This window comes from Nematolebias whitei, chromosome 6 (assembly GCF_014905685.2).
Source record: "Nematolebias whitei isolate Nwh7 chromosome 6, NemWhi1, whole genome shotgun sequence".
Classification (NCBI taxonomy): Eukaryota; Metazoa; Chordata; class Actinopteri; order Cyprinodontiformes; family Rivulidae; genus Nematolebias; species Nematolebias whitei.
In genome coordinates this window covers 11,140,252-11,168,078 of record NC_056503.1, presented here as the reverse complement: position 1 = coordinate 11,168,078, position 27,827 = coordinate 11,140,252, and the positions used below count along the sequence as shown (strand labels likewise).

Here is a 27,827-nt window from a genome sequence, read left to right as displayed (position 1 = left end):
TGTGTCTCAGTTTAACTTTTCCTTAATAAATGCACTGTAATGGTCAAATCAGATGCATTTCACCTGGGCAGTGTGATGAAATGCAGCTGATCTGATGTTTGCTCCAGGAGTTCCAGAGCGAGATGAAGGTGGTTTGTATGGCAAGCAAAGTGGTTCATTAATAGCCACTTTTACCTATTAATGAGACACTTGACTTGCCATATTTCTCGATGGCCCTCTAGTGGCTGAAAATGGTAGTATTTGATATTTTCCATGTCAGAATGAATGAAATCGTCAGATCTCAGCCAAAAATTGGATTATAAATATGAGGAAAAAATATATTAGTCGTTTCATTGTATAAGTCGCAGGACTGGCTGATTTATGCAAAAAGGTGTGGCTTATACAGCAAAAAATATGGTATGCAATTTAGGCAGCCATGTCGCACGGGGGTCAGTCAGATGTGATGAACAGGTCTGCTGATGTTTTTGTAAAACGCACAATCTGTGCACACATCTGAACTACATCATGTTAACTTGTTTCAGAGCCATTTGAGGCGCACGTCTGTAGAGTTTCATTACCTAACTCTGCCAGATCAAAGACAGGAGGTTTAACCCATGAAATTCCACAGTGCTCTGCGTTTAATTAGGTGTTGAGGCACAACACTGCTGAGACTGTTGTACTCTGAGGGAGACAGAACTTCATAGATGGACCACACTGGGTCCAACAAGATCTAAAACAATCAGAACACACTTTAATATAAAGAGTAACTCGCCCATGTAGAGCCTGTAATCAGGGACAGGCTGGGATAGATATACAGTGTGGGAGCTTGCTGTGGAGAGGCCTTTCATCTGATCGCACAACGGATGCACGTGGAACCATAATTTTAACACAAATACTTTATTTTCAGCATAAAAACACATTTTTTTCAAATTGTAAACATCAAAGTAAATATTAAGGAACATAAAACACCTCTGAAGGTATACAGACCTCCGACATCATAACCTCTGCCCCAAACAAAGGGAACCTGTCAGAACTTACATCATTAACAAGCTCTGAGCAGAACACTGGACTCTGCACATCTGTCTGTATCATTGTCTAAAGTCATCAGGGCCTCTCTCCTCCTCCACTTCCATCTTCACCTTCTTCTCCTCTCCGTCCTCATCTGTCCCTTCCTCCTCCTACGACTGTCATCCTGTCTCTCTGCATCAACTCCTCAAATGACACGCCTTTTCAGCTAGTAATAACAATAACAGCAACAATGATACATTTTAGAGCACTTTTGCAAATAATTCACAGGTTTCTAACACAAATACAACATAATAAAAGCACTACAGACACACATACAGAGTAAATGAATTACTCACTGCAGGTATTTTTTCTTGAACTGGTCAAAATCTCTATATGAGTGTAGAAACAGAGGAAAACGGACTTTTTCCTGAAACATGTTTTCTTTTGCAACAAAGAAACATGTCAGTATGGATTGATTTTAATTTTCTTTGATAAAGCAGATTAAGGATTTATGCACGTATGGTGTAAAACAGGCGTCCATTAATGTTCTGTGTTGAACACATCCAGAAACTCAAACACACTAAATGTCAACTCTGGGATGATGATAGGTCCATGTAGGTAACCTGCTGTCTCCATGCTGCTCGGTCCTGTTATCACTGTCCTGGATGACTTTAGTCACGCTCACTTTCTCCCCCCCCCCAAAAAAAAAAGTCTACTATTTTAGCGCATTTGGTTGCATCTTGCACTAACTTTTTCTTTTTCTTTGTCCTTGGTTTTTCTGCTCCACTCATCTTTCTCCTTTCTTTTTAGCATGTTTGATACCTGCTCTCCTTTCTTTTCTTTTTTTAATTTTTATTGTGAGGGGCTGCTCGCATCACATGTAACGTTTGACTGACACCTGCGGCCATGAGACCTGTTGCGCAAGGACATAGCTGCGTAAAAAAAAAAAAAAAAACATGCCGGTTCAGCCTGGAACAGACCAGTTGTTCGGGAATCCTCCAGAACCTCCTTGTGGCCAGCCTTGATTATCAATGAATATTGATTCTGAACACCTTTAGCCAAAATAATCAAAACAAACTCACAAAATCTGTATCTTTCCAAGGCTGATTAATTAGCCGGCAGCTGAACAGAATTTTAATTGTTTGTCCGGGACGTCTGGGCTAAAGCTCTGCAACTTGTGTGGGGTCAGGTCAGTTCAGTAGTTCAAGCTGCTTGCACCTATATTTAGCATTAAATGTAGTGAAATAGTTACAAACACACTGAAGTAGCAGGAATAAACAGCCTCATAATCAATTGTTCCACATCACTGGACTGGTTATATTTCTGTTCCCAGCAGGGGAAGGCTGCCCTGCATGCTAACAAACCTTCAAGCTAACCCTGCCATAAATGAGTCAAAGAGAAAAAAACTTTGCTTTTACAGATTATTTTTCCCACTAGTCTCTGGGGCGGTTGAAACCAGTTTGTGATGCAAACAAAGCTGGTCTCCGCTGCTGTAAAAGACAAAGCACCGCTGCAGGCTACATGACGACACAACCACCACCTGAACAAAAGGAATTGCTTCTCGTTCACACACCTTAGATATTTTTATTATCAAGTTTATTTACTGCTGCCGTCGTTCAGCGTTCGTTTTCTTTTCTCTTACAGAATCGTACCGTATGGTTGCTTAGCAACAGGGGATCGAGCAGGACTGATCGAGGTGGTCTCGTCAGCTGACACAATTGCAAACATCCAGTTGACCAGCAGCAACGTTGCAGCCGCTGCAGCATTCAACAAGGACGCCTTGCTCAACTGGCTCAAAGAGAGGAACTCTGGGTAAGAAGGGGGTCAACGAACCTTTTACAAACCTTTGAAGACATTTTATTTTATATTTGTGCCTTGTGTGTTATGTGGACTTACAGTGATGCTCTTGATCGGGCCATCGAGGAGTTCACTCTGTCATGCGCAGGCTACTGTGTAGCTACGTACGTCCTGGGCATCGGAGATCGCCACAGTGACAACATCATGGTCCGCAGCACCGGACAGGTGGGACCAATGTTACCCTGCTGCTCCAGACTCCATCTGACCTCTGCTGTTCACGATTCACTGAGTGGCTTGTCTTTTTTCAGCTTTTTCATATAGACTTTGGTCATATCCTGGGAAACTTCAAGTCCAAGTTTGGCATCAAAAGGGAGCGTGTCCCATTCATCCTCACACACGACTTTATTCACGTCATCCAGCAGGGCAAGACAGGGAACACTGAAAAATTTGGCAGGTTTGTTATTTTTTAATTATTTTATTTTATTCACTGCTCTGAACCCTCACCCTGCTGGAACCGAATCTTTTTAAACGGTAGTCAGAAGTTTTTGATCAACACCAGCTTTAACCAGCATTAATTTATTCTGCCTTCTGCTCAACAATCGGTCAACTTTATTATCAAATAAACCTAAAGGTCTTGAACATGATCTAAGTCCTGTTGTGCTACAGATGTGTTTCAGAGTCAGATAGTGACTCCTGCACAAGAGCTTCTTTGACACAGAAAAGATTGGGGCTACAGTCCCAAATGGATAAGTCTAAAAACACCACCAAAGATACTTGTGTGAGTGGTTGTTTGTCTATGTGTCCTTGTGATGGACTGGAGACCTGTCCAGGGTGTCCCCCTCCTCTGACACAGTGACTGCTGGATAAAGGCCCCAGCGATACCTGTGACCCAGACCAAGAAGTGGGTAAAGATAACAGATTGATGGATGTTCCAAATCTGCATTTATTCATTTCTAAAGTGTACTTCTGTAGATTAAATTGTAAATACTGGGGGAGCTGCCAGAGTGGACACAAAGTGGACTGAGGTGATGTAATTGAAATGATTATGTAGGACCTAGATCAGAGTTTTGCAGAAATAAGCAGTGTGTTTTTAAAGTTGTCTGAGCTACACGTCATTGCATAGTTACCTGGTCACTCAATCACAAACTGACTGACTGGTTTTATTTTGAGTACAAAGTACCATCGATAGTACAGCCTAAAGTATAATGTATGAACGCAAATGTGACCACTTGTTGTCAGCGTGAGTGTTGGCGAAAAAAATACTACGCATAAACAGAAAATAAACAGAATAATTAAAGTGTTTGTAATATCAAACAATAATGTACTTTTTTTAATGGCCTGACAACCAAAACTAAGGTTTAGAAACGTGTGAAAATGCCTTGCTCATGTGCTCAGTCAATGGGACACTGTTGAGACAGAGTGACAAAGATGGAGAGAGCCGATACAGAAAGTGTGAGAGCGTCACAATGATCTAAGGATACAACGAGAAAAGACAAAACAAGCTGTCAGTGGTTCACAGGATGTGTGTGTATATATATATATATATATATATATATATATATATATATATATATATATATATATATAGGACTTTAACAAGACTACTCGAGTAATCTACTCATGGATTCCTAGGATCTCTCTCGAGTTTTTGAATTTCATGTCGAGTATTCGTGGTGACGTCATTACGTCGCCGTTACGTCATTGCGTCACGTGTCACATGATCCGCACCGGGCGCGGGTTACAAAATGGATTCCTCCAAGCAGACAGGTGGAGCGGAGCAGGTCCAGTCTTGTCACACAGGTAGAAATGCATCAATAGTCTGGAAATATTTCACTAAAGATGAATCTTCTGGTTCAACTACCGTAAGGAAACAGAAAATGAATCAACTTCCTGACTGTTTGGAGCTGTTGCAAACCGGTGTTACACCATATTCTGTGACCACCGTATATTGTAACCGTAGGGGGCGGTGTTGCATGCACTGTTGAAGGCCACAGACTATGGTGTAACACCGGGTCCAATGACCGAACCAGAACCATCTTCTCTGACCTTGTTTCACAAAATAAAAGCAAAAAATATTCATCTCTAAACCTATAAAAAAAATCTATAAACATATTAATCTCTAAAACTAAACCTAATGCGCACCACTGCGGGCGGTGGTGCGGGGTCATTGTCTGCCCCACTGTTTTTAGTTATGTTTTTTACGTGCCGCACGTTCCTTTCACTTTTGTAGCTTAATAATAATAACTAATAGTTTTGGTTTTCCTGTGACTTATTTGCAGTATGATAAATGGTAAGAGCAAAATATGCACTCCATTTTGTTGGTCTTTTTTTTTTTGTGTAAATAATAAATTACGTTTTTTTGCTGATTTATTTATTTTTGCATCTTTAGAGCCTATGACGTCATCAACTACTCGAGTTCTACTCAAGTTTTATTATGTTAATGTCGAGTTTAAAAATTATGTAGTCGTTCAACTCCTAACGTATATATGTATATACACACACACACAATTGAACACAGAAAATACTTCAAATTCAGTGAGATGACAATGTAACATTAGCACACACACACACTCTCGCACACACTTTTGAACGGTCAGTTTGAGTCTGGTGAAACTGACCTCAGAATCAGTTATTTTTGTTTTTGTAAACTGCAAAATCCCGATGTGGATTGCTCTCTATCTGGGGAGCATTATCAGTAAAATCTGGACGGTGTTGATTTCCAAGCTTTCATTCATTATTAAAACTCCCCAGATATGAAGCAAAGCTTCAACAGCATGAGGTTGCTTAGTTTTAAAAATGGTTGAACTGCAGCAGAACAGCCTGAAGGCTTTTAAAACAACAACTCTGTCTTGGGTCAAAGAAAACAACACAATAAAAGTGATGTTTTACTGCAGGACTTTTAAGTAAAGCTAGATAAAACCAAAACCTATATTTACCTAAATGAAAGATAAAACAAAACTTTCCATCTGTGGAAATGAGTTGTTTTTGTTGTTTGTTTGTTTTTGCATTGCGATCATCTACACACATTCAGAATCCAGACGAATGGTCAAGTTGCGCCTGAAATAAATTTAGTAAAAGGAACAAAGTGGCTTTGTGTTATCCCAGATTCTGTTTAGCTGAACATACTCTGTGGTAGAGAGAAGTGGTGAACTTGCAGTTCACCTTCCCACCAGCAGTCTACAGTAGAGACCCATGCACTGGAAAACATTTAGACAAGTCAGAAGAGCAGTAAGATGGCTGAGGTTATTCTAAAACCTTGTTAAAACCTTTTAGTGAGCTCTTAACATCAGCTGTAATTGCATATTTTACACCAATACAATAGAAAAATCATGTGGGCTCATTATAACTTATTTAAAAAAAAACTAAACAAGTTTAAAACATAAAAATTAAATGTTTCAGAAGTTAATTGTTTAGTTTATCATTTATTATCAGTCATGGGATACACTTTCTCAAGACCTTTGATCCTTTGAATTGGAGATGTTGGTGTCCATTACTAATGGTACTCCTCATAGAAACATACAGTGCATATGATAAGGTGGGGGGTGGGGGGGCTACAGGAGCGCTCAGCCCCGGGGCCTACCAGCAGGTTAAGGTGGCCCTGCTTGCACCAGTCGATCTAAGCTGTTGGGTACAGAGTGAGAGCTGATGCCCACAAGACTGCAGTGTCTCAGGTGTCCACCCATTTAAAGAGAGTTGAGGATGTTCTGTGCTTTCCTTCTGCAGGTGGATGGAGGTGTATAAAGTGTCCCTGAAGGGGGGATCAGAAGAGATGATCCTCTGTACAGATTTGATTACTCATTGCAGCTATTTTTGCTCTTCCATGGAAATGTTGCGATACGATAATCCCAGTGAAACCACTGGAGAGAGCGGGTCCTCTGGCTGATCTCAGGCTTCTTCAACAGTCTGAGGTTTAGTCTCTGCTGAGATCTTTCATTGTTTTTGCACGGTTTATTCACCAAAGGTTCTTGGAGATATGGAGGCCCATGGTTTTCAGTCTACTCTCCTCCTCACTGATGGTGAAGCGTATGAGGGGGTGCTCTTCTCATGAAATTTAGAATGAGTTATTTTGTTCTGTTAACATTAGGGACAGATCATTGTCCTCACTATGGGGTGTAATCTTATGAACTAGTCTGTCCCTGTGTCAAGACTCATCCCCTGAGCTGATGAGGCTCAGGATGGTTGGACCATGTAAATGTCATGATGATGTCCTGATTAGAAGCCCAGTCACATGTACGGGGAGAAAAGTTCGAGGTTCACTGTGGGTCCTCACTGAGCTCAGCAGAGACTGTCTCTCCTCATCTTTTCCACCTGTGACCTATCTGTGAGAACGTCCAGAATCCAGTTATGAAGAGGGGGAAAAACAGATTTATTTAGTTAGTTAGTTTTTGTATTTTGTTTGTTTTTATTTTTTGCATTTCAAATCTGCATGTGAAAGAAAGTTCTGATGGCCATTTATCATCTGCAGGTGTTGATTATCTGTTGAACTTCAGGAATAAAAGTATAAATAATCCATGGCTGTTAAGGGAAAAAGCCAGAGTGCTCATATTAATCATTTATTTGTTTCGGTCAGCATCCTTTGAGACGCTGTGTGGTTGATTGTAGACAAACAGGAAATGTTTGTCGTCTGTTATGAACAGCTTGTGGGTAAAAAGCTCAGTCGTGTTTCCATAGATAAACAGAACTTGTAGTAAATCACCAAACCTCTGATCTACTTCAGCTCCTGCACACAACCGCAGCTTTTTACACCCTGCTGCCTCTGAGATGAACGCTTTGATACATGAACAAAAACATGCACTGTCTATTAAATATAACTTCATTTTCATTTATTTTCTAGGTTTTTTTTTTTTTTTATGCAAGTTTCAAATCTTTCCTGTCTGTAATCATAATAATCTGTTGACAGAGAACATTTTATTTTTATTTTTTGTGTGAGCAGTAAATTAGTTTCTGGATTTCAGAATCACAAAAATAAAATAAACATACTGCGGTCGTTCTGTACATTCCCTGAACACTAATAATTTTTCTTTTTGTATTTCTGTAGTAACCGTTCCACTGTCAAGATGCTGTTGCCTCTTTGACCAAATAAATACCTGTGTACTTGTTTTTCCTGTTCTTCATGTAGTTTCCGTCAGTACTGCGAGGAGGCTTATCTAACCCTGAGGAGGAATGGGAACCTCTTCATCACTCTGTTTGCCCTCATGCTGACTGCTGGACTACCTGAGCTCACCTCTGTCAAAGACATCCAGTACTTGAAGGTAACACATCATGGAAATGCGCACGAGTCGTTGTATGTTGATTTGACTGTTGTGGAGAAACAACAGTACCCTGCTGCCTCAAAAAGTGGTGAAACAGAAAAGACTCTTCAGTAGAAATCTGGAGACATTTTATTAAATTTTGTCTTTCCTCCTGTAGACAGTACACCTGGACCTGTCATTCTGTGTTTGTTTGTTTCTCCTTCCTCCTCTCAAACCCAGCTGGTTGAAGCAGATGGCTGCTCATCCTGAGCCTGGTTCTGCTGGAGGTTTCTTCCTGTTAAAAGGGAGTTTTTCCTTTCCACTGTTGCCTCTGTGCTTGCTCAGGATGGGAAACTGCGACAAAGTGAAAATTCAACGCAATCCGCTGCTTCTTTAGATAGAGAACTTTTACTACCATATTTTTCGGACTATAAGGCACACTTAAAATTAGGGATGGGGCCGATCCGATCCAGTATCAGTATCGGCCTCCAATACCAGCATAATTTACGTATCAGATTTTTTCCGATCCAACCTGCTGATATTTCTGATCCATGATGCACGTTGGCTTCAAACTATGGAATGGATTTCCTGAACGGTGGCGTGTCTCATGAACCCAGAGTAATAAGACCCGCCTCACATTCAGGAAATCCAGTTCATAGTTTGCAGCCAGCTACAACGTGAGGACTGAGTTAGCAGCACTGTGGCTAACGGCTAACCAACTTTTCATCTAAACATGTCCGCTGTGTGGAAGTATTTTACACTAGAAACAAAACAAGACAGCATCGTGCAATGTCTGCAGAGCCATAGCGCCACATTAAACCGCGGTAAAGTTAGTTTTATGTTGGACATTCGAGCTCCGTGGCTTCAGTGGTCTGCTCCTCTCGCTGAACTCGAAACAGGCAACTCGACCCCAGCCAGCTGCGTCCAATCTGCCCCGTCCAATCTGCCCGTCTTGGAGGAGGGGTAGACTTGAGTGCGGCTGACTGAAATCAGACTGCTTGCTGCGGATTGAACAAGAAGACATCGCTGAAGCCCCGGAGCTCCAATGTTTACTGAGAAGCTGCTAAACTTCATCATAATCAATGACCAACCACTATCAGTTGTAGAAAACAAAGGATTTCACAGCTTGATACTTGCAGCCAAGATATAGTTTACCCTCCAGGAGATATTTATCAGTACAACAGTAGACAATCATAAAAAACACATGAATTGAAAATCACAAGAAAATTATATAAAAAACAAAAACAGCTACATTATAAAGCGATGTAAAATACTAAAAAACATATCAGTGTTGGTTTATGCCATGAACTTGGCAGATGTTTAAAGCCATTTAATTTTTTTTTTATTTAATTCATTTATTCATCCATTTAAAGACAAAATAAACAAATTTATCAAAAACAAAACATTGAATGAAAAGAGTGCAGAAAGAAGAAAAAAATTCTTAGATCTGCCCCTTATTTAAAAAAATATTAAATAACTTTAAACAAACACTTAAATTAATCATTTTAATATCCACTTTAAAGCTAGGAATTTAAAAAAAAACATGTTTTGTGTTAGCAGAAATTTAATTCTAACTTTGAAACTTATCCAACATTAATTAAAACTTACCTGACGTTGCCTTTTTGGACATGCATGCATATATTTGTACAAGTTGTACTTGAGAGGAGATTATTACAGCCTCATGTAAAATCAGTTATGATGATGATATCCGAACTGGATCGTATCGGCCGATATTCAGATTTAGGGATTGGGATCGGAAGTTTAAAAAATGTGGATCGGTGCATCCCTACTTAAAATCCTTTACTTTTCTCAAAAATCGACAGTGAGCCTTATAATCCAGTGCGCCTTATGTGTTAATTCTGGTTGTGCTTACTGACCTCGAATCAATTTTATGATGCACGGCGCTCAAACATCTGTCAAAATGAACTTGCTTCGCTTAGTGTGTCTTATGTATGAAAACAGACCCGTTCGTTGATATTGCGCCTTATAATCTGAAAAATACGGTAATTGGCTTTTCCAGATCAGCATTCTAGCATGCATCATGTATGTATGTACAGCATTCTGTGTAATTCAGCATGCAAAGATGAGTCTGAGCAGTAAAGGGACAGGCTTGGTAGTGGTGGTTGTTTTAACTCTCGTCATGTTGTCATATGGAGCTTTCTTCTGCTTCTTTCTGGTGTGTTCTGTAAAAGTGTGGTGCTGGTTGTGATCACGGTAAGAGTCCGTGCACCCCCAGCCCTGGCTGCAGCACTTTTAGAAGCAGAAGCAGCAGAGATGGGTCAGCAGGTCTCTCTGGCCGCTGCCAGCACACATTGGAGCTCAGAATGTGACTGCAGCCGTAATTTGGCTCTGTTAACGTTCTGCAGCCATGGCTGTTGAGGATGCTTGTTTTTAACTGGAGCAACATGCAAAGCGTGCACGTTTGAATGTACGTACACTTTCAGTTTTGCTGTCTGAGCGTCATATTGACATTACTGTAATCCAGAGCGCCTGTGGTCTGTTGATGATGCAGCACCATAGGTTGAAGCAGAGCAGCAGCTGAAGGCAGAATAATAACAGTTTTCTGTCACTCCCTGCAGTTTGACCTTAAAACACAAATAAGAGCACCACATTCATCAGAGCACGTCGCCTTTACTGCTGGGGTTTTATAAATGAACTGCACAAATACAGCGCTGACGTCATCCTGAAAGCTGTTTTTGTTGTGCTCAGCTACTCAATTTGTACTCCAAGTCTGAATGTTAGGGGTCATCAAGAAAATTTGCTCAAGGGCCAGAATGTTGCCAAGCAGGCCGTATGTGGGGCAGCCTTTGCTTTTTATTGATTTCAGATTTTACTGCCATAAATAAATAACGTTGGCGCTTTTTGAAAGTTACAAATATGTTAAACAGCTTAGCACTCTGCTGGTTAATGCCTGAACATAAATCTGAAATATGGAGAGAAAAAATAGAATGAAGACAAATGATGTGAAATAAATGTAACATTAGAATATTTTTATTAGATAACCCCAGTAAATATGTTTAGGTTAAAAAGGCATGAAAAACATTTCAACTATATTTAGACTAAAGTAGGACAAAATGTGGACTAAACATTGTTTTTGTGTGTGAGCTTTAACGGAGTATTAATTGAAGGGTGTGGACAGATCATTGTGTTTTTGTATTTTCCCCACATCTATTTTAAAAACTGAACTCTAGAGGATGTGTCACAGTAAAAGTGGAAACGGTTTTGAAATTATTTTACAGTGTCTCATGCTTAAATCACAAAAATCTGTTATTTTGAAGTTCCTGTGACATGTATATCCTACAAATACAAAAAGTGAAAGAAAGCATCTTAATATGTAAGACATGTGGCATAACACACATGATTTTGCCCATTTACTCACATTACTGGCATTTTTTCTTTTGAACTTGGTGCAAAGTTAAACAGGAAGTGACATCAAAGGGGAACTTCTTGGTTTTTGTCTGCTAAAACAATATTTGAACTCTGGCTCGTCATCTCTCTGATAGTGATTTAAAAAAATCTAAATAATCAGATTCTTCTCTTCTGTCTGTGTTAGACGATGCTCTGTTCACCTGCAGGCGTTCCCCTTTGACATCACTTCCTGTTACTTCTCATGAGAACATCTCAAGTGTTCATCTCAGCAGTGTACTTATTTTGCAGTATATTACTGTATTTTCCGCCGTACACATCACCCCGCCCTACAAGTTGCATCAGTCCAAATATGTCTGATAAAGTGGGAAAACATAAATACGTCGCTTCGTCGTATAACTCACATCTATTATGTGTCACCGCTGACAACCTGGAAATGTGAGCTGGTGTTATGCCAAAAATCAATTGGCTGCCAAATGGCGGAAGTGGAAGTGTACACGGGAGGACTTTAACAAGAATTTAACAAGATTAACACAAACAATTATTTGTTTGCTCGACTTTATAGTAAAGGTGTGTCTCAGTTGAACTTTTACTTAATAAATGAACTTTAATCGTCAAATCAGCTGCATTTCGCCGGGGCGGCGCAGTGAAATGAAGCTGATTTGACGATTACACCAGGCAAGGTGAACAAATGTGGCAGTTTATAATAATAATAATAATAATGTCATCACAATGTCAGCACTGTATGTTTCCATACAATGGCGAAATTAGTCTTTGCATTTAACCCATCCACCACCAGGTGGTGCAGTGGGCAGCTATTGAAAGCGCCCGGGGGACATTTTGGGGATGAGACGTGCTGCCCAGAGACGCCACGTGATGTGCAGTGACTGGGGATCGAACCTGGGACTTTCGGGTCCCAAGCCGGCTGCCCTGCCTCTACACCATCTCGGCCCCCATATGGAAAGCCAATTGTGTCATTAATAGCCACTTTTACCTATTACATGACACAACGACATGCCATACAACTCGAGTGCCATCTAGTGGCTGATAATGGTAGTGTTCAATATTTTCAGTCAGAATGAATGAAAACGGTCATATCTCAGCCAAAAATTGTTTTATAAATATGGGAAAAATCCATAAACAAGTCACTTCGGTGTATAAGTCGCATGGCATGCAAATTGTGCAAAAAACCACGACCCAAAAAATACGGTAATGTTGTCTTCCCAACAATGCATTCATATGTATTACAACAGAATGACGTCACCGTCACTTCAACAGGGGTGTAAGACTCTTATACCGACTGTATATTGTGGTGTTTTTGTTCTGAATTTGTTTTATCCTCCTCTCTCTCCCCCGTCAGGACTCTCTGGCTCTAGGGAAGACAGATGACGAGGCCCTGAAGCAATTCCGCCAGAAGTTTGACGAAGCCTTAAGAGAGAGCTGGACGACCAAGGTGAACTGGATGGCCCACAATGTGGCCAAAGACAACCGCTCCTAGAACCAGTACAAGCCCTTAAAGGCCGGGGACCAAGAGATGCCGTGAGGGGAGCAAGAGATAGGGGGCCAGATGTGCCATGGAGACCCTAACTTAAAGAAGGGAGTTTAGCTGAAGTCTGGCGTGCAGACAGATTCACCCCCCATGTGCTGTATTTGAGGAATAAACACTCTGAAACAGTTTGAGACTGTTTAGCTGTGCCCCTCCTCAACCTGTGTCACCATGGCACGGTGCCACACCGACATCGAGACTCATGGTCTGACACATTTCTGTGGAATCACTGTAGGTGATGTTTGCAAGTTTTGCACAGGCACAGCAGCTGGTGGGGCACTGAAGGGTCCTGCATACTCTCCCCGAAGCGCTGCAATCGGCTCTCATTGACGTAGATGTGTGACGAAAATCCACACGATTTTCCTCTTCTCGACTCAAGACCTGGGCCGAACCTTTTCCAACCTTCTCCAGGCCTACGCACCATTGGTCAGAAGTTTGTGGCTGTATTCGTCAATGTGGAAATGCGCTCGAACATTCAGCTGTTCGACTCTTCAAACCCACTAAATTAGTCAAATGGCCCAAAACTCCTAGATGGAGATCGTGCAGACGTGTATGGAGGAGTCTGTCTCTTGGTGCTTTCTTCATGATTGATTTGTGGCCAAACGGTGGACGCAGGGACGGAGTGGAGACGCTGGCGGGAAGCAACCCATGTGGTGAGGTATACTGCAGCAGGAGGGGTTTCCCAGGAGCTCTGTGTCTGTGTCTCATGGACTGTGTGTGAAAATGAATGCCCTGCAACCAGGTGACCGAGAGTCGACTGTTCGGCTTAGGATGGAGTATGCAGGGCCCTTCAGCCAGAGGAAGAGAACTGGAGAGGACCACTTTACCCACACTAAACCTTCAGAGAAGATGGTGAGGGCTGGAGCAGCCGTTAGAGGAACAATTGATGAAGTTTTATCAGGTGGACTCAAAACTTTGCTTCAATGGAAAACACATCAAGCAGGGCAGCGATGGGGAAAAAGAAGCAGTGGAGCTCCAATTGCTGAAATTTGACCCTCTTGTCTTAAAATAATGAACACCATCATCACAGGAAGTGCAACTTTCTCCCGCCGTCTTAAAGTGTGCTTTAAAACTGCACAAAGATTGTCCTGATTCGAGCTCAATCGTCCAGGTAGATGAATCTAACCAGGTGGAGTCACATCCTCTGGACGGGTTCTTCTTGTTGAAATGTTTCATCTTTTATCCAGAGGACTTCTTCAGCCTGATGAAACGTTTCAACAAAGAACCCGTCCAAAGGACCTGACTCAGCCTTGTTAGATACACAAAGATTGTATTGTTTAAGTTTGTTTTATTAATATTAATTTTATGGTTTTTGGTTTAAGAATTACACAGCAGACATGGATGTGCCAGACTACTGTTCCAGAGAACTTGTGTAGAGAACGGTTCTTAAAGATGCTCTGAGCCATTTGGTCCACTGTTCCACTTCAGCTGGATCTTTGAACACTGGAATGTTTTTAGGAATATTTCACAAATACTTTTATTATATAAACTTTTTTCTTTTGTATTTCAAGCGGTTTAATATTCTGAAATGAAATCATTACTCTGACTGCCCCGTCTACCAACTTTTAAAGAGCCACACTTTTAGCTACGATTGTAATAAATAATAATTCTTATCTTATAATGAAATCTCACTGCAGCTGATGCCTTTAAGACCAAAAACCAACTAATGTTTAGTTATTTTATTGTTCAGATTGTGCTCAAAATGAACAGTTTTTTTAACTGAATGTCCAAATATTGTGTATATTTGTTTTTATACAAGCAGATGTGGGTGTGGTCTGTGATCCGTGTGGGCGGGGCTTGTCACATTGCAATGCAAAGCTTCTTCTCGTTTCAACATAAGATGCTCTCCTAGCATTTGCATCTGATTTTAGATATTTTTTGTGCAATATCACATTTCTGACCCTCGTTGTATTGTAGAACATTTTGGACCCGGGCCGGAGCTCGTCAACGATCGTGCTGTCTGCTGGTTTGTGTCATGCGCCTGAGTTTCTCACCACTAGCCTTCAGAAGTCTCAGACACTGAATATTGTCAGCTGTACAGGCTTTTATTGTTTTTTCTGATGTTTGTTGTCATAGGAGTTTTATTAAAGTTATTTTCCACAGTGCTGTAGTTCTGCCCATGGTGTATTTCTTGGTTCAGCTCTGGATGTGGTCTGAGCACCTATTCAGGCCAACACCGTTGGTTTTAGCTCTGATTTAAGAAGTTGTGGTGTCTGACCAGAAATATCTTCACAACAGGTTTTTCTCTTAAGCAGCAGTCAAAAGAAAAAAAACAAACAAAAACAGAAAACCAGTTAAATGAGATATGCTCTTCTTTATTAGGATGTTGATGGAAAAAAGTTATTTGAAAGTACGAAAATGTACACGTTTCCAAAAAGGCACACATACTATATTTAACCTGTCTTACAAGTTTGATTTTCCTTACTTAGTGCTTAAACTGGCTGCTGAAAAGTCTTGTTTTCTTTTAATGCTATTAAACTGTAACACTAATCAATTATATGAATTTATACTCACAATGAAGGCTGCAGCAAGATCTCGTGAGACTTAACTGTCCAAATTATTCTGATCAAGTGAAAACCTCACAAACCAATAAAACTGCCTCATTATGAAAGAGCGGTCTACAAACCTCTCCAGGCCAGAGGTCACTCAGGGATTAAGACGTTCACATCCTTGATGGAGAGGAACGATGGTTTGAGAGAGGAGTAAAGGAGGCCATCTTTGTGAAGAGAAACCGTCCATCATTAAACGGGTGGAGGCCTCCGGGTTCAACTGTCCCCCTCTTACAATGCTGTGATTGCTAGTATCACTCAGCCCCCTGTGAATAGTAAACAGCCATCAGTGTGCTAACTATCTGTTAGACTGACAGTCGTCCTTTATCATGAGAACAGCTAGTTCTGAATGTCAACAACAAACCGGTTGATCCACTCTTTTTATCCGCCCAGAGGACTGGACAACTTAGTAAGATTCTTAACTTACTAGTCTGTCTACGTTCCACCTGTGGTCATGAGCTTTGACTTATGACCCAAGAAAGAGATACAAGCATCCCTAATGAGCTTCCTTCGTAAGGGGTGGGGGCGCTCGGAGTAGAGCTGCTGCTCCTCCCGTTGAGGTGATTGAGGTGACGTCATAGGGATGCCTCCTGGACACCACTCTTTGGAGGTTTTGTGGGCATGTCCCACTGGTAGGAGGCCCTGGAACAGACTCAACTCACTGGAGTGATTTCTGGTCTGGGTCACCCAGTCGGAGTTGGATTTCTGTTTTTCTGGACCTGTTGCTTCTGTGACCTGAATATATGGTAGAAGATATTTTAAATTATGATGTGTTGCTATGCCTTCAGCATCCACTTCTCATTCTCATCTCCATGATGAATTCCAGCAACATAACTGTCCGGCCAGTAGGTGAAGTGCATAAAGGTCGAGTTTAAAATATTACAGGAATTAATTAAATTTAGATTTATTAAAGAAAATGTGTTTGTTTCAAGCTGCAGAGGGGCGTGCTGGTTAGCACTAGTGACTGTTGGGTAATCCTCACCCATGTGGTCTGCTGGGATACTCTCCAGCCCCCACAGCCCCCAACAGAACAAAGCAGATCCAGAAATTAAGTGTCAAATGTCTCCAGGAATTTGTTTCCATAAATGCATTGTTTTCAGGAACAAGAAGGTAGCAAGTTCCAATTGACCCAAAGTAAATTATATTACAGTGGTGAAAAGTTTCTGGTTCTGTCTGACGATCATCTCTGGTTTTCAGAAGTGAAAAAAGATAAAAATCCAAACACCTACACCATGACTCACTCTTGTTTAGTGGAGTCCACCCACCTGTAAGATCCTCCAGTGTGCTGCTGATGCAAACAAATCGTGTGAGATTTTATTTTTTTATTTTTACAAAAATAAACTGGGACAATGATTCATAAATTCCTCCTGTTTTAAAACCCATCCACCCACTCCAATAACCACAGAGATGAATGAGGAACAGTGTTGAGGAGCAGCGGAGGCCTCCTGGGAAGAGAAAAATGAATGAACGCTCAGCAGGTCTCTGATTCAGTGATATTTAAAGAGCTTATTAGAAGGTGGAGCTGACAGACGTGGTGCTTGCATACCCTGGAGAGCACTGCTGAGCATCTCGAGGGTCTCTGAGGACACACACCTCTTGAACTTGGAGCAATCAGAACTCAAGCACCTCTGCTGTGAGCCATTCTGTGGAGCGTCTTGAACTAAAATGATACGAGGTGGTGCATCCATCGTATCGTCTGGCAAGAGTGTGATCTCCACAAGTTGTGATGACTAAGCTTGGCATAGTGTCACACTTGTAGCTGCTAAACAATCTGGGATAGAAGAACATGAGCAACCTATGAGAGGAACAAGTGAAGGAAGCCAATGCAGCCACAGCCACTAACGTTATAATAATCTAAACTTCTAATAAATGTTTACCCATTAGTGTATAACATATACCTGTATAACAACAAGCAGTTTGCCTTGGTCATATTTTAGTTCAAAATGTTCTCTTCAAAACTGGAAGTGAGGGATCTCTTTAACTTCTGTCACATACAGAATCTCAGAGTGAACTGTACTTACACGTTTAAGAACAACAAGGTTGAACAAAGTGCTTCACAAACAGGAAATCTAGCAGATTTAAATGAGACACGTTCATTTCAGATATCTATAATCCCACTGTTACTAGTCATAACTTTATTTTATGTATCCAAAATGACCAATTAGGAACAGTTTCAGATAATCTCCAAAGTAGTTTTGGACTAAATTAATTAATTAATAAAGACCCGAAAAGAGAAAAAGTAGGTAAAGATAATGGATGGATAATTAATTAATTAATAATTAATAATAATAATAATAATGACAGCAATTAAATGAATAAAACATCTGTGATGGACTTGCGATCTGTCCAGGGTGTCCCCCACCTCTCGCACAGTGACTGCTGGACATGGGCACCAGTGACCCCCACGACCTGAAAAGGAAGAAGCTGGTAAGGAGGATGGACGGACGGATGGACGGACGGACGGACGGACGAAAGAACGAAAGAACGAAAGAAAGAACGAAAGAAAGAAAGAAAGATTTTTGATTTTTACAAAACTTTATTTGCACAATAAGTTATTAAAACAGTGTTAAAAACATGATCATGTTAAGATTTTGTATTTTTTAACAGTGTTCACATAAGGAGGTTGTTGTATTTTAGTTCTCCTTTGTCAGAAACTGTACATAAAACCTTTTTAAAACCCCACAGTTCCACAAACTTGTTCAAGTCTCCGGTGTCTCTGTGGAAGCAAAACTCCAACGCCAGTCTGGCCTTGATGTTGCACTTCCACAGAGACACGGCGTCAAGTTGAGGTCCAGCCTGCAGTTTGTCTCTGCGAGATAAATAGATTGCCATTTTGGCTTCAGCAATTAAAAAGTTTAAAATTCTGGATTTACATTTAGTGGTTTTGTTGTAATATACACAATTAATAAAAACAAATTTGGTAAAAACGGTATCAAAAAAGCTAAAAATCCTCGTCATTAAGTTAAAAAGAGCAGTCAGTCGTACACAATCCATAAAAACGTGAAAAACACTCTCGGACAAACTGCAAAACGGACACTCGTTTAAAACCTCAGGACTGATGATCGAAAGGAAAGAGTTCGTTGCGATGGCACCGTGAAGGATCCTCCATTGGAGATCACCAGTCCGTTTTTTTATGGGAGGTTTGTAAAGCGTCCTCCACTGGGGCTTCTGTCCTCCAAGCTTGCCGTCCCACACACTGACAGCTCTCTTTTGCAAAGTTCTCTTGTTTAGGACTTTAACACAAGTCTTATAGAGCACTTTTGGACCCGTTGTGCACAAGTCTATTTGTGGGTCCGTGTTGCACAGCAGAGGTCCACTACTGTCCGCGAAGTTGGGATCTAGGTTCATGTTTGGGAAGGGGTCCGTTGGGTCAGGCAGGTGATCTCCCCTGGACCACAGCTGCAGGAGACGCTCCTCCCCTGCTGTGATCCTCTCCTTCACCCGGTCCAGGAAGCGCCGCACCAGCCTGGCAGACCAGACTCCAAGCAGCGAAAGCACCTCCCGGACGCTGGAGAAGTCCGGACCGGCCGTCTCCACCAGCCGCCTCAGAGTCACCGTCCCAGACACGCACAGCACCCCTGACAGACCTGGTACCGTGCTATCGGACACGTCTAGCCTTGCACCACAGATTAGCGGTTCCTCTAAAAGCCAATGCAGAGACTTATATGTTCTTGATCTGTTTGGGTTAAAAAAGGAAAACAGTTTAAAAACACTCTGGTAAAACTGGGGTAACCCCTTTAACTTTAAAAGGCTAACGTTGGTCAGAAACAGAGCAGCATCCAGCCCCAACCCGCTCGCGCGTCTTTAAGAATGCAGCTGGCCACGTCCCTCCACACATTGTCAGGAGGTCCCGCCAGGTATTTCTGGAGGAACTGTAATCGAAACGTTGCCGTTCTGCTGGCCAGGTGGACAAGGCCCTGTCCCCCCTCCTCTCTCGGTAAAAACAGCACAGACTGCGGCACCCAATGTCGACCTTTCCAAAAGAACTCCACCATCTCAGACTGGATCTTTACCAACAGGCCTGGAGGTGGGTCTAAAACACAAAGTTTGTGCCACAGTTGTGATGCGACCAGGTTGTTTAAAACCAGCACTCTGCCCCTGTAGGACATTTGAGTGTGTAGCCATTTCCATTTTTGTAATTTGCTCCTGACCTTTTGTTCCACATTTTCCCAGTTTTTTTGCACTTGAGCTTTATCCCCTAGATGGATGCCGAGGTATTTAAGCCCGTCTCTCTTCCACGGGAGGTTTTGAGGGAGAACTGGGAGCCCTTCAGGCCACTCACCCACGGCGAAGGCTGTGCTCTTTACCCAGTTCACCCTCGCAGCAGCAAGGGTGGAAAAACTCTCGGTGAGCTCACTTAGCCTGTCGGCATCTTGTTGGTTTTTTATAAAAACAACAACGTCATCAGCATAGGCGGATAAAACTATGTTACTGTTAAAACCAGGTAAAACTAAACCACAAACACTCGAACGGATCTTTTTAAGGAGGGGTTCCAGGGAGAGCGCATAGAGCATTCCAGAGAGCGCACAGCCCTGCCGAACACCTCTATACACCCTAAAAAGAGCGCACAGGCTACCGTTGACTTTCAGCACACTCTCAATGTTACTGTACAGCACCTGGATCTTGGCTATAAAACCAGCGCTGAACCCGAACCCTTCCATGGTTTCCCAGAGGAAGCTGTGCTCAACGCGGTCGAAAGCCTTTTCTTGGTCAAGTGAGACCAACGCTGTGTTCAGGCCTAATGAACTGGAGACTTCCAAAACATCTCGAATCAGGTAGATATTATCTACCATGGACCTGCTGGGGATGCAATAAGTCTGGTCTCGATGGATGACCTGTTCCATTGCTTCTCTCATCCTGGTTGCCAGGACCTTGGAGAGGATTTTGTAGTCGGTGCAGAGAAGGGACACCGGGCGCCAATTCTTCATCTCCTGCAGGTTCCCTTTTTTGGGCAGGAGGGTGACGACCGCTCTGCGGCACGACAGCGGGAGCAAACCAGTGGTCAGGCTTTCACTGAAGACATGGAGCAGATCCTCTGCCAGGATGTCCCAGTAGGCCTTATAAAACTCTACAGTGAGTCCGTAGATGCCGGGAGCTTTCTGGCCTTGCATGTTTTTGGAGGGCTGTATGGAGCTCCTGAAGCCCAAGGGGGCACTCCAGGTCGACGTTAGTCTCCTCAGAGACCTGGGGTAGTCCCGCTGCAGAACTCCCTGAACAGCTCGTCGTTCCTCTCGTATTCGCTTTTGAATAACGAGGAGTAAAACTCCACAGCCCTCCTCCTGATCTGGCTCAGCTCGCTCAGCTGCTGCCCGGTGTCCGACAACAGAGAGTGGATGAGTTTTCTCTGCCCGTGCTTCCTCTCCAGGCTGAAGAAGAAGCTGGAAGGTGCATCCATCTCTGTGATGTTCTGCATCCGGGACCTGACCAACGCACCCTGGACTTTTGCGTCCAGCAGGTTTGTTAAAACTAACCTTTTAGATTTGAGGGCTTCAATGTGCTCTCGATTTCCTGTGGTTTCACTGAGGTGCTCTAGTTCCACTATATCAGTCTCCAGAGCTTTGATAGATCTTGTGATGTTGCGAGTAACATTGAGCGTGTGCTGTTGACACAGCTGTTTTATTTGTACTTTCCCGTGGTCCCACCACTGTTGCAGACAAGTAAAATCACCCGTCCTCTGTCTAAAAACCTTCATAAAATAACTCAAAATATCTTTAAAACTACGGTCATAAGTTAAAACGGAGTTAAAATGCCAGTAGGCGCTCCTAGGTAAAATGTTTTAAAATCCCCTCCTATAAAAACACAATCTTCAAACCCACAATCTCCCAACCTTTCCCCAATTTTGTCTAAAAAACGTTGTTTCTCTGCATTGGCAGTGGGAGCATAAATATTAATAAAAATTACATTAAAATGTTCAAACCCGGCTTTGACTAAAAGACACCTTCCCTGAACAATGTGTTGCACCTCCTCTATGTGGCTGGGAGTAAAAGCTTTAGAGAAGAGGAGTCCCACTCCTGCACTCTGGGAGGTGCCGTGGCTAAAAAAGGCCTCCCCTTCCCACTCCCTGCGCCACTCTGTCTCATTGGATGGATCACTGTGAGTCTCTTGTAAAAATAAAACATCAATTTTTTTATACTTTATGGTTTGGTAAACCAGTGCGCGCTTCACAGCCTCTCTGGCCCCGTTCAGGTTTAATGATGCTATTTTAAAAGCATCCATGGTGAGTGAGAGGTTTAAAAGCGTGTACAAAAAGACTATAAGAAATATTAAAATGCTGCTGTTCATCATTTGTTCAGAATTGTTTTCTGACTTTGCTCATTATTTTCTTTAATCTGAATGTTTCTTGATCTGTAAGACCGGACTCTTTTTTGTGTCTAATGTGATGTCTGGCTGATAAATAAAATGTTTTCAGGTTAGGAAAATAACTTTCAACTTTAACTCCTCTCAGCCCTTTGGTTTGCTTGAGGAAGGACAGGAAGGATTCTACAGGGTACCGGGGTTCAGTGCAGTCAGCCTGTGAGACAGAGGCTTCACTGAAGTCAGAGCACCAGCCCTCACTGTCACTGCTCTCTGCTCCCTCCTTCATCTCTGCACACATTTTGCTGGCTTGCTTGCTGGCCCGTGCAGCAACTTCAATATTTTTCCTTTTCCCTAGTTTCTTCACCTGGGTTGGGGCCCCCAGCTCCATCTCCTCTACAACCGCCCCTGCTTCTCCCTCCACACCAGTTCCTGACTCCTCACTTTTCTTTCCTGCACCTTTTGTTTCCTCATCCACCTCCACCTCTCCTTTCCCTTCCCGATCACCACACACCAACTCCTCATCACCCTCCTGCACTCCTCGCTCTCCGTTTCTCTCCCCCACCTCCCCTCGAGCCTCCTCCTCACGATCCACACCACCACCATTCTCCCCACCACCACCATTCTCCCCACCACCACACACCTCCGTGCTTCCACCTTTTCCCACACACATACTTTTTGTTGCTTCACCGTCCACAGCTGTCACCTCAACACTAACTTGTTCCACGTCAGCTGGGGTCGCGGACTCTCCCGCAACAGCTGCGGGAGGGGGACCCGCCGCAGCCGGGGGGGTTCCCCCAGCAGCGGGAGGGGCCGGTCCGGCTCTGTTTGGGCACATTTTTATTACGTGCCCCTCCTGGCCACATCCAAAACATTTCATATTGGAGGAAGTGGCAAATAAAAGATATTCAAAATCGTCCAGTTTAACATGGAAACGAACGTTAAACTCTTCCCCCCGCTTGTTCAAAATCATGAACAATGTTCTCCTGTGGGAGACGACATGTTTGAGAAGTGGTGATTTACACCCCGTCAACACTTTTTTAATCGGGGACACCACCTTCCCGTGTCTGGACAACTCCTTAATCAAAAACTCGTCGCTGATAAACGGGGGGACGTTGGAGAGAGTGATGTTGGTGGCTGGCAGCGCCAGTGGTGACACCTGTAGGAACCAGTCTCCCACTGAGATGCCAGCCTCGACCAGTTGTTGAGCCTTCTCCACCCTATCAACAAAGATGACCACAGCCCCGTTCATGCGGGCTGCGGACCTGATGGACCCATGTCCAACCACCTCCCCCACCGCTAAACAAACTTCCTCCACGCTGCACGGAGAACCAGCACTCACCTTGATGCCGTTTTTCCGCGTCAGCGTGGAGAAGCTCCCAGTGCTCTCCACCACCATGGCGTCTAGACGCCGGCCAGCCAGGTGCACCTGACGGCCACACCCTGTCAAACAAACTTTTTTAAACTAATAAAACACCAAACCCCACAAATAAATAATTAACAAAAACATAAACACCAAGTGAAAAAAGTAGAAAAAGGACAGAAAAAACGAATGAATAGACACTCTCACTTTCTGCTCCTCTGCTCTTCCTCTCACACTCCTCTCACAAGAAGAAAGAAAGAAAGAAAGGAAACATTTTTACAGATAAAACTACCACTATGGATATCTGGTATTTCTATTATAACCAGTTAAAATGTAAGTTCAGGCAGAAAGTGGATTAATGTAATTATGTTTAAAAAGATCAATTGATTATCTACAATCTGGAATTCCAGTTTAACATGAAATGAGTGAAATGAAAATGATCAATAATCTGTGAGTATTTTTCTCATTTGAATGATTTCAGATGACGTATGTCCTTGTGGATATCTGCAGCTCAGGTATCAACGGGAGTTTGACAGCTATAAAATATTTATTGCAGTTATAGAGAATGCTGAATATGGAGCTAAATCTGTTTTTGGACAACAAGTGTCTGTACTTTTTGTAATCTGAGGTAATTCTGTGTTAGTTTATACACAGGCAGCACTATGGCTGTTAGTGGTCCTTATAACTGTGTTTTAATATAAGTTAGCTCCTGCTTTAGACTAAGCACTTAGCTCAGTGGACTTTTAACTGAGGTGAGATGATACGATTGTTCCAAACATAAATGCACATTGATTGGCTGATATAAGTGAATGCTCTTACAACAGCTGCCTTAGCTTAAAAAAAACTTCTCACCGTTTGCCACTGTCTGCTGTGATGTGTCCTTCTTTAAACATGCAGCACAAAAACTGATCTGCTGCAGGAATTTATAACTTCTGAATGTTTGAAGCACCCTTAAAAACCAAACAGCTCTAAATGCAGACTCCTCCATGATTTTGGTGACTGCTGAGTAAGTAAAAGTGACATTACCACCTGAGCTATTGCACGAATGTTGAGAACGTACTACAACGGTTCTCATCGTTGCTCCTTCATGCATGGACTCCCAGTCCTTGCAAACCTTAGGAAGTCCTTTTAACAAAAGATATGCTCCAACTGCTGTTGACTAACAGCGTTCACAAGAAAGGACCCAAAATGTCTTCAGATGTTCTTGTGGGTTCTCCTGCATTTACCTTGCGTGAGTTGCAAAGGTGTGCAAACCTTTGGCTTAAATTTTGAACACGCTCAAAGATTTTCTGCAACATATTTTCACTGAAAATATTATAGATAACCTGTCTAAATGTTATTGCACAACAGCTTAGTGGTTAGCACCATTACCTCACAGCAAGAAGGTTCTGTGTTCAATTCCTGCTTTGAACTTTGGGCGTTTCTGTGTGGAGTTTGCATGTTCTTCTCATGTTTGTGTGTTTTCCCCAAGAACTCCAGTTTCCTCCCACAGTATAAAAACATACATGTTAGGCTGCCTTCTGGCCCAGGCCTCCATTGCACAGGAGATCTGATTGGTTCAATAGAGGTTCATAAATAACTAAATAAATAAATTGCCTGTGTTTCCAAGAGGTGTCGTTGAGCAACTGGAGCTCTGCTCCGTCCAGGTCTAAAAACCACACACCAGGGATCAATAATCGTCCAAAAACAGGTCCAAATCTGCCAATCTTTATTTCTCAGTTATACGCCTGGAGATTAAATCATAAACATGAAGCTGCCATGGTGGAGATGGGCAACACGATAATATGCATGGCCTAGATTACAGTTTTGCAAGCTGTTCACACAAACATAGGCTGTGAAGTAGCTGCACCGCTACGTTTAACGCTGTCCAACAGTGAAATGTGACACACGTTATGTTATGTTGTTTATTTGACATATGCAGGTTAACACAAGGTCAACGGTGCAATGAAATGTTCAGGATGAGAAGAACCAATTCAACTTGCTAAGAAAAAAAAAGCAAGAAATACTAAAAAATACAATAAAAGTACAAAATAAAGTACAAGTTCAAGCATCTTTATTGTCATTAGTATCACAAGTGGTAAATGAGGTGGAACTAAATTATGTACTCAAGGTCCCAATTGCACCCAAAAATAACAAAAATATAAAGTACTAACAAAACAGTATGCAAGGATCTAAGATATACACTAAACACTAAAAATGTAAAATGACAAGGTATATTGAACAGCAGCCCAAACATGAGTCTGCAGTAAGCAGATAGGCATGAATGAATACAGCAGCATGAGATCAGCAGCATGAGATCAGCAGCATGAGATCAGCAGCATGAGATAATCAGCAGCACAGATAAGTCGCATATCACCAAATTCATATTTACAAGGTCCTAAAAAAATACAGTAAACAACAACATGGCAGAATATAATGGTGCAAGTAGGATGAATTAATAGAAATAAGTATTTCACAGGTGGTAATATAAATGTGCATGATATTTTCTTGAGCTGGAAAAGGGTAGAGTGCCCTCTCCGGGTCAGGGAGGAGGTCCTGCCCCAAGTGGAGGAGTTCAAGTATCTTGGGGTCTTGTTCACGAATGAGGGAAAAATGGAGCGTGAGATCGATAGGTGGATAGGTGCAGCGTCTGCAGTGAAGCGGGCGCTGTACAGGTCTGTCGTGGTGAAGAGAGAGCTGAGTCAAAAGGTGAAGATCTCAATTTACCTACCGATCTACGTTCCTACCCTCATCTATGGTCACGAGCTTTGGGTTGTGACTGAAAAAACAAGATCTCGGATACAAGCGGCCGAAATGAGTTTTCTCCGCAGGGTGTCTGGGCTCTCCCTTAGAGATAGGGTGAGAAGCTCGATCATCCGGGAGAGACTCAGAGTAGAGCCGCTGCTTCTCCACGTCGAGAGGAGCCAGTTGAGGTGGCTTGGGCATCTGGTTAGGATGCTTCCTGGACGCCTCCCTGGTGAGGTGTTCCGGACACGTCCCTCCGGGAGGAGAACCAGAGGAAGACCCAGGACACACCGGAGGGACTATGTTTCTCGGCTGGCCTGGGAACGCCTCGGGATTCCCCCGGAGGAACTGGACCAAGTGGCTGGGGAGAGGGAAGTCTGGGCCTCCCTACTTAAGCTGCTACCCCCGCGACCCTACCCTGGATAAGCGGAAGAAGATGGATGGATGGATGGATGGATGGATGGATGGATGGATGGATATTGCACATAACTTATATTACACAGGTTGTGACAGGTTATTGCACAGGTAGTGAGTAACAATGAACTCAAGTATGATGGTAAGGTAGTGATATACATGATACAGCCACATATTGCAGCAGCATTAAACTTATTAGTTGTCATAGATGTGGCTTGGTACAATGTTATTGCCAGTTGTTCAGTATTATTATCAGGAGTTCAGTAATCTGACAGCTTGTGGGTAACTAATAACTGTCTTTGAGTATTTTTGTGCACGATGGCAGACTCCTGTATCGTCTGCCTGAGGGTAGTAGATGGAAGAGTCCTTGTGCTGGGTGGGTGTGGTCCTTAATGATGCTGCATGCTTTACACAGACACTGGCTGTGGTAAATGTCCTGGATAGTGACAGACCACAGTACACACACCAATTGTTTATGGCCTTGAATTAGCTCCATACTTACCTTCTGGTTATTAGAAATTATGTTTTTGACTGGGAAGAGTTAAACTATATATATCTGCAATATGTATCGCGCCTATACAGGTAAACATTTTAAGGAATTTTATTTTTACATTAATTAAAACTTAGTTTTTCTACTATACAATGTGGATATGTTGAAATAGAGCATTTACCAGCAGGAATGATATAACTTCAGTTTTGACTCTTAAGAATTAATTGACTTGGAGGATTTTTTCTTACTAAAAACATGCATGTTAGGCTGACTGGTAACTCTAAATTGTCCCAAGGTGTGAGTGAGAGAGTGAATAGTTGTTTGTCTCGTTTGTCTCTAAGTGGCCCTGTGATGGACTGGAGACCTGTCCAGGGTGTACCCCGCCCTTCGCACAGTGATTGCTGGACATGGGCACCGGTGACCCCTGTGACCCAAAAAATGGAATAAGCGGGTAAAGATAATTGATGGATGGATTTTTTTTTGCTATTTCACAGCACAAAAATGTTAGTATCTTGCTCTGATTATATGCTACAACTGGCTGCCACAAACACTCACATGTCCCGGACCCTTCTAATGTTCTTCTAATTTACTGTACTGTATTCCTTTACGTTTGTAGCATGCTGTTTAAATTGTACCTGTGCAGCAACTTGTGTTTTCTTGCAGTCTAACTAGTCTGAGTAGATATTCTCTAAAATATCGTGTTTGTTTCAATATGTCTTCCTCTCATATTTTACGTTTATGCAATTGCAACATTTGAGACGTTGTTTTGGACTTTACTACTCCGTGCAGTCGTAACTGCCCCGCTCCTACGCTACATGAAACACCAACATGAGATTCCACGTGCAAAGACCGACTTGTTTATATAAAACGACGGACAGCCCTCTGGACCAATCAGCTTTCGCTAAAACTGTTCCGTAACGTTTTCCATGGAAACCCCGAGCTGACAGCCAATCGGGTTGAGCTTTGGGCGGAGTCTAAATTGAGGTCGCGTGCTAAGCTCGCTGATTCGCTGGCAGCCAACTGACGACGCCAGCCGGGGCGGGACCTACGACTACTGTGTCAATCA

The 27,827-nt window shown here is 42.5% G+C and overlaps 1 protein-coding gene across 1 annotated transcript in view; it reads left to right on the top strand.

Annotated features, from left to right (window-relative positions):
• LOC119411526 (phosphatidylinositol 4,5-bisphosphate 3-kinase catalytic subunit beta isoform) overlaps window positions 1–13,024 on the top strand; it is a 28,536-nt gene extending 15,512 nt beyond the window's left edge. Inside the window, exons 8-12 of the mRNA XM_037678478.1 lie at window positions 2,632–2,799; window positions 2,886–3,009; window positions 3,093–3,238; window positions 7,904–8,036; window positions 12,742–13,024. Coding sequence (XP_037534406.1) covers window positions 2,632–2,799; window positions 2,886–3,009; window positions 3,093–3,238; window positions 7,904–8,036; window positions 12,742–12,879 — 709 coding nt within the window. The 3' untranslated portion in view covers window positions 12,880–13,024. The remainder of the gene's footprint in view (window positions 1–2,631; window positions 2,800–2,885; window positions 3,010–3,092; window positions 3,239–7,903; window positions 8,037–12,741) is intronic.
• The last annotated feature ends 14,803 nt before the right edge of the window (window positions 13,025–27,827 follow it).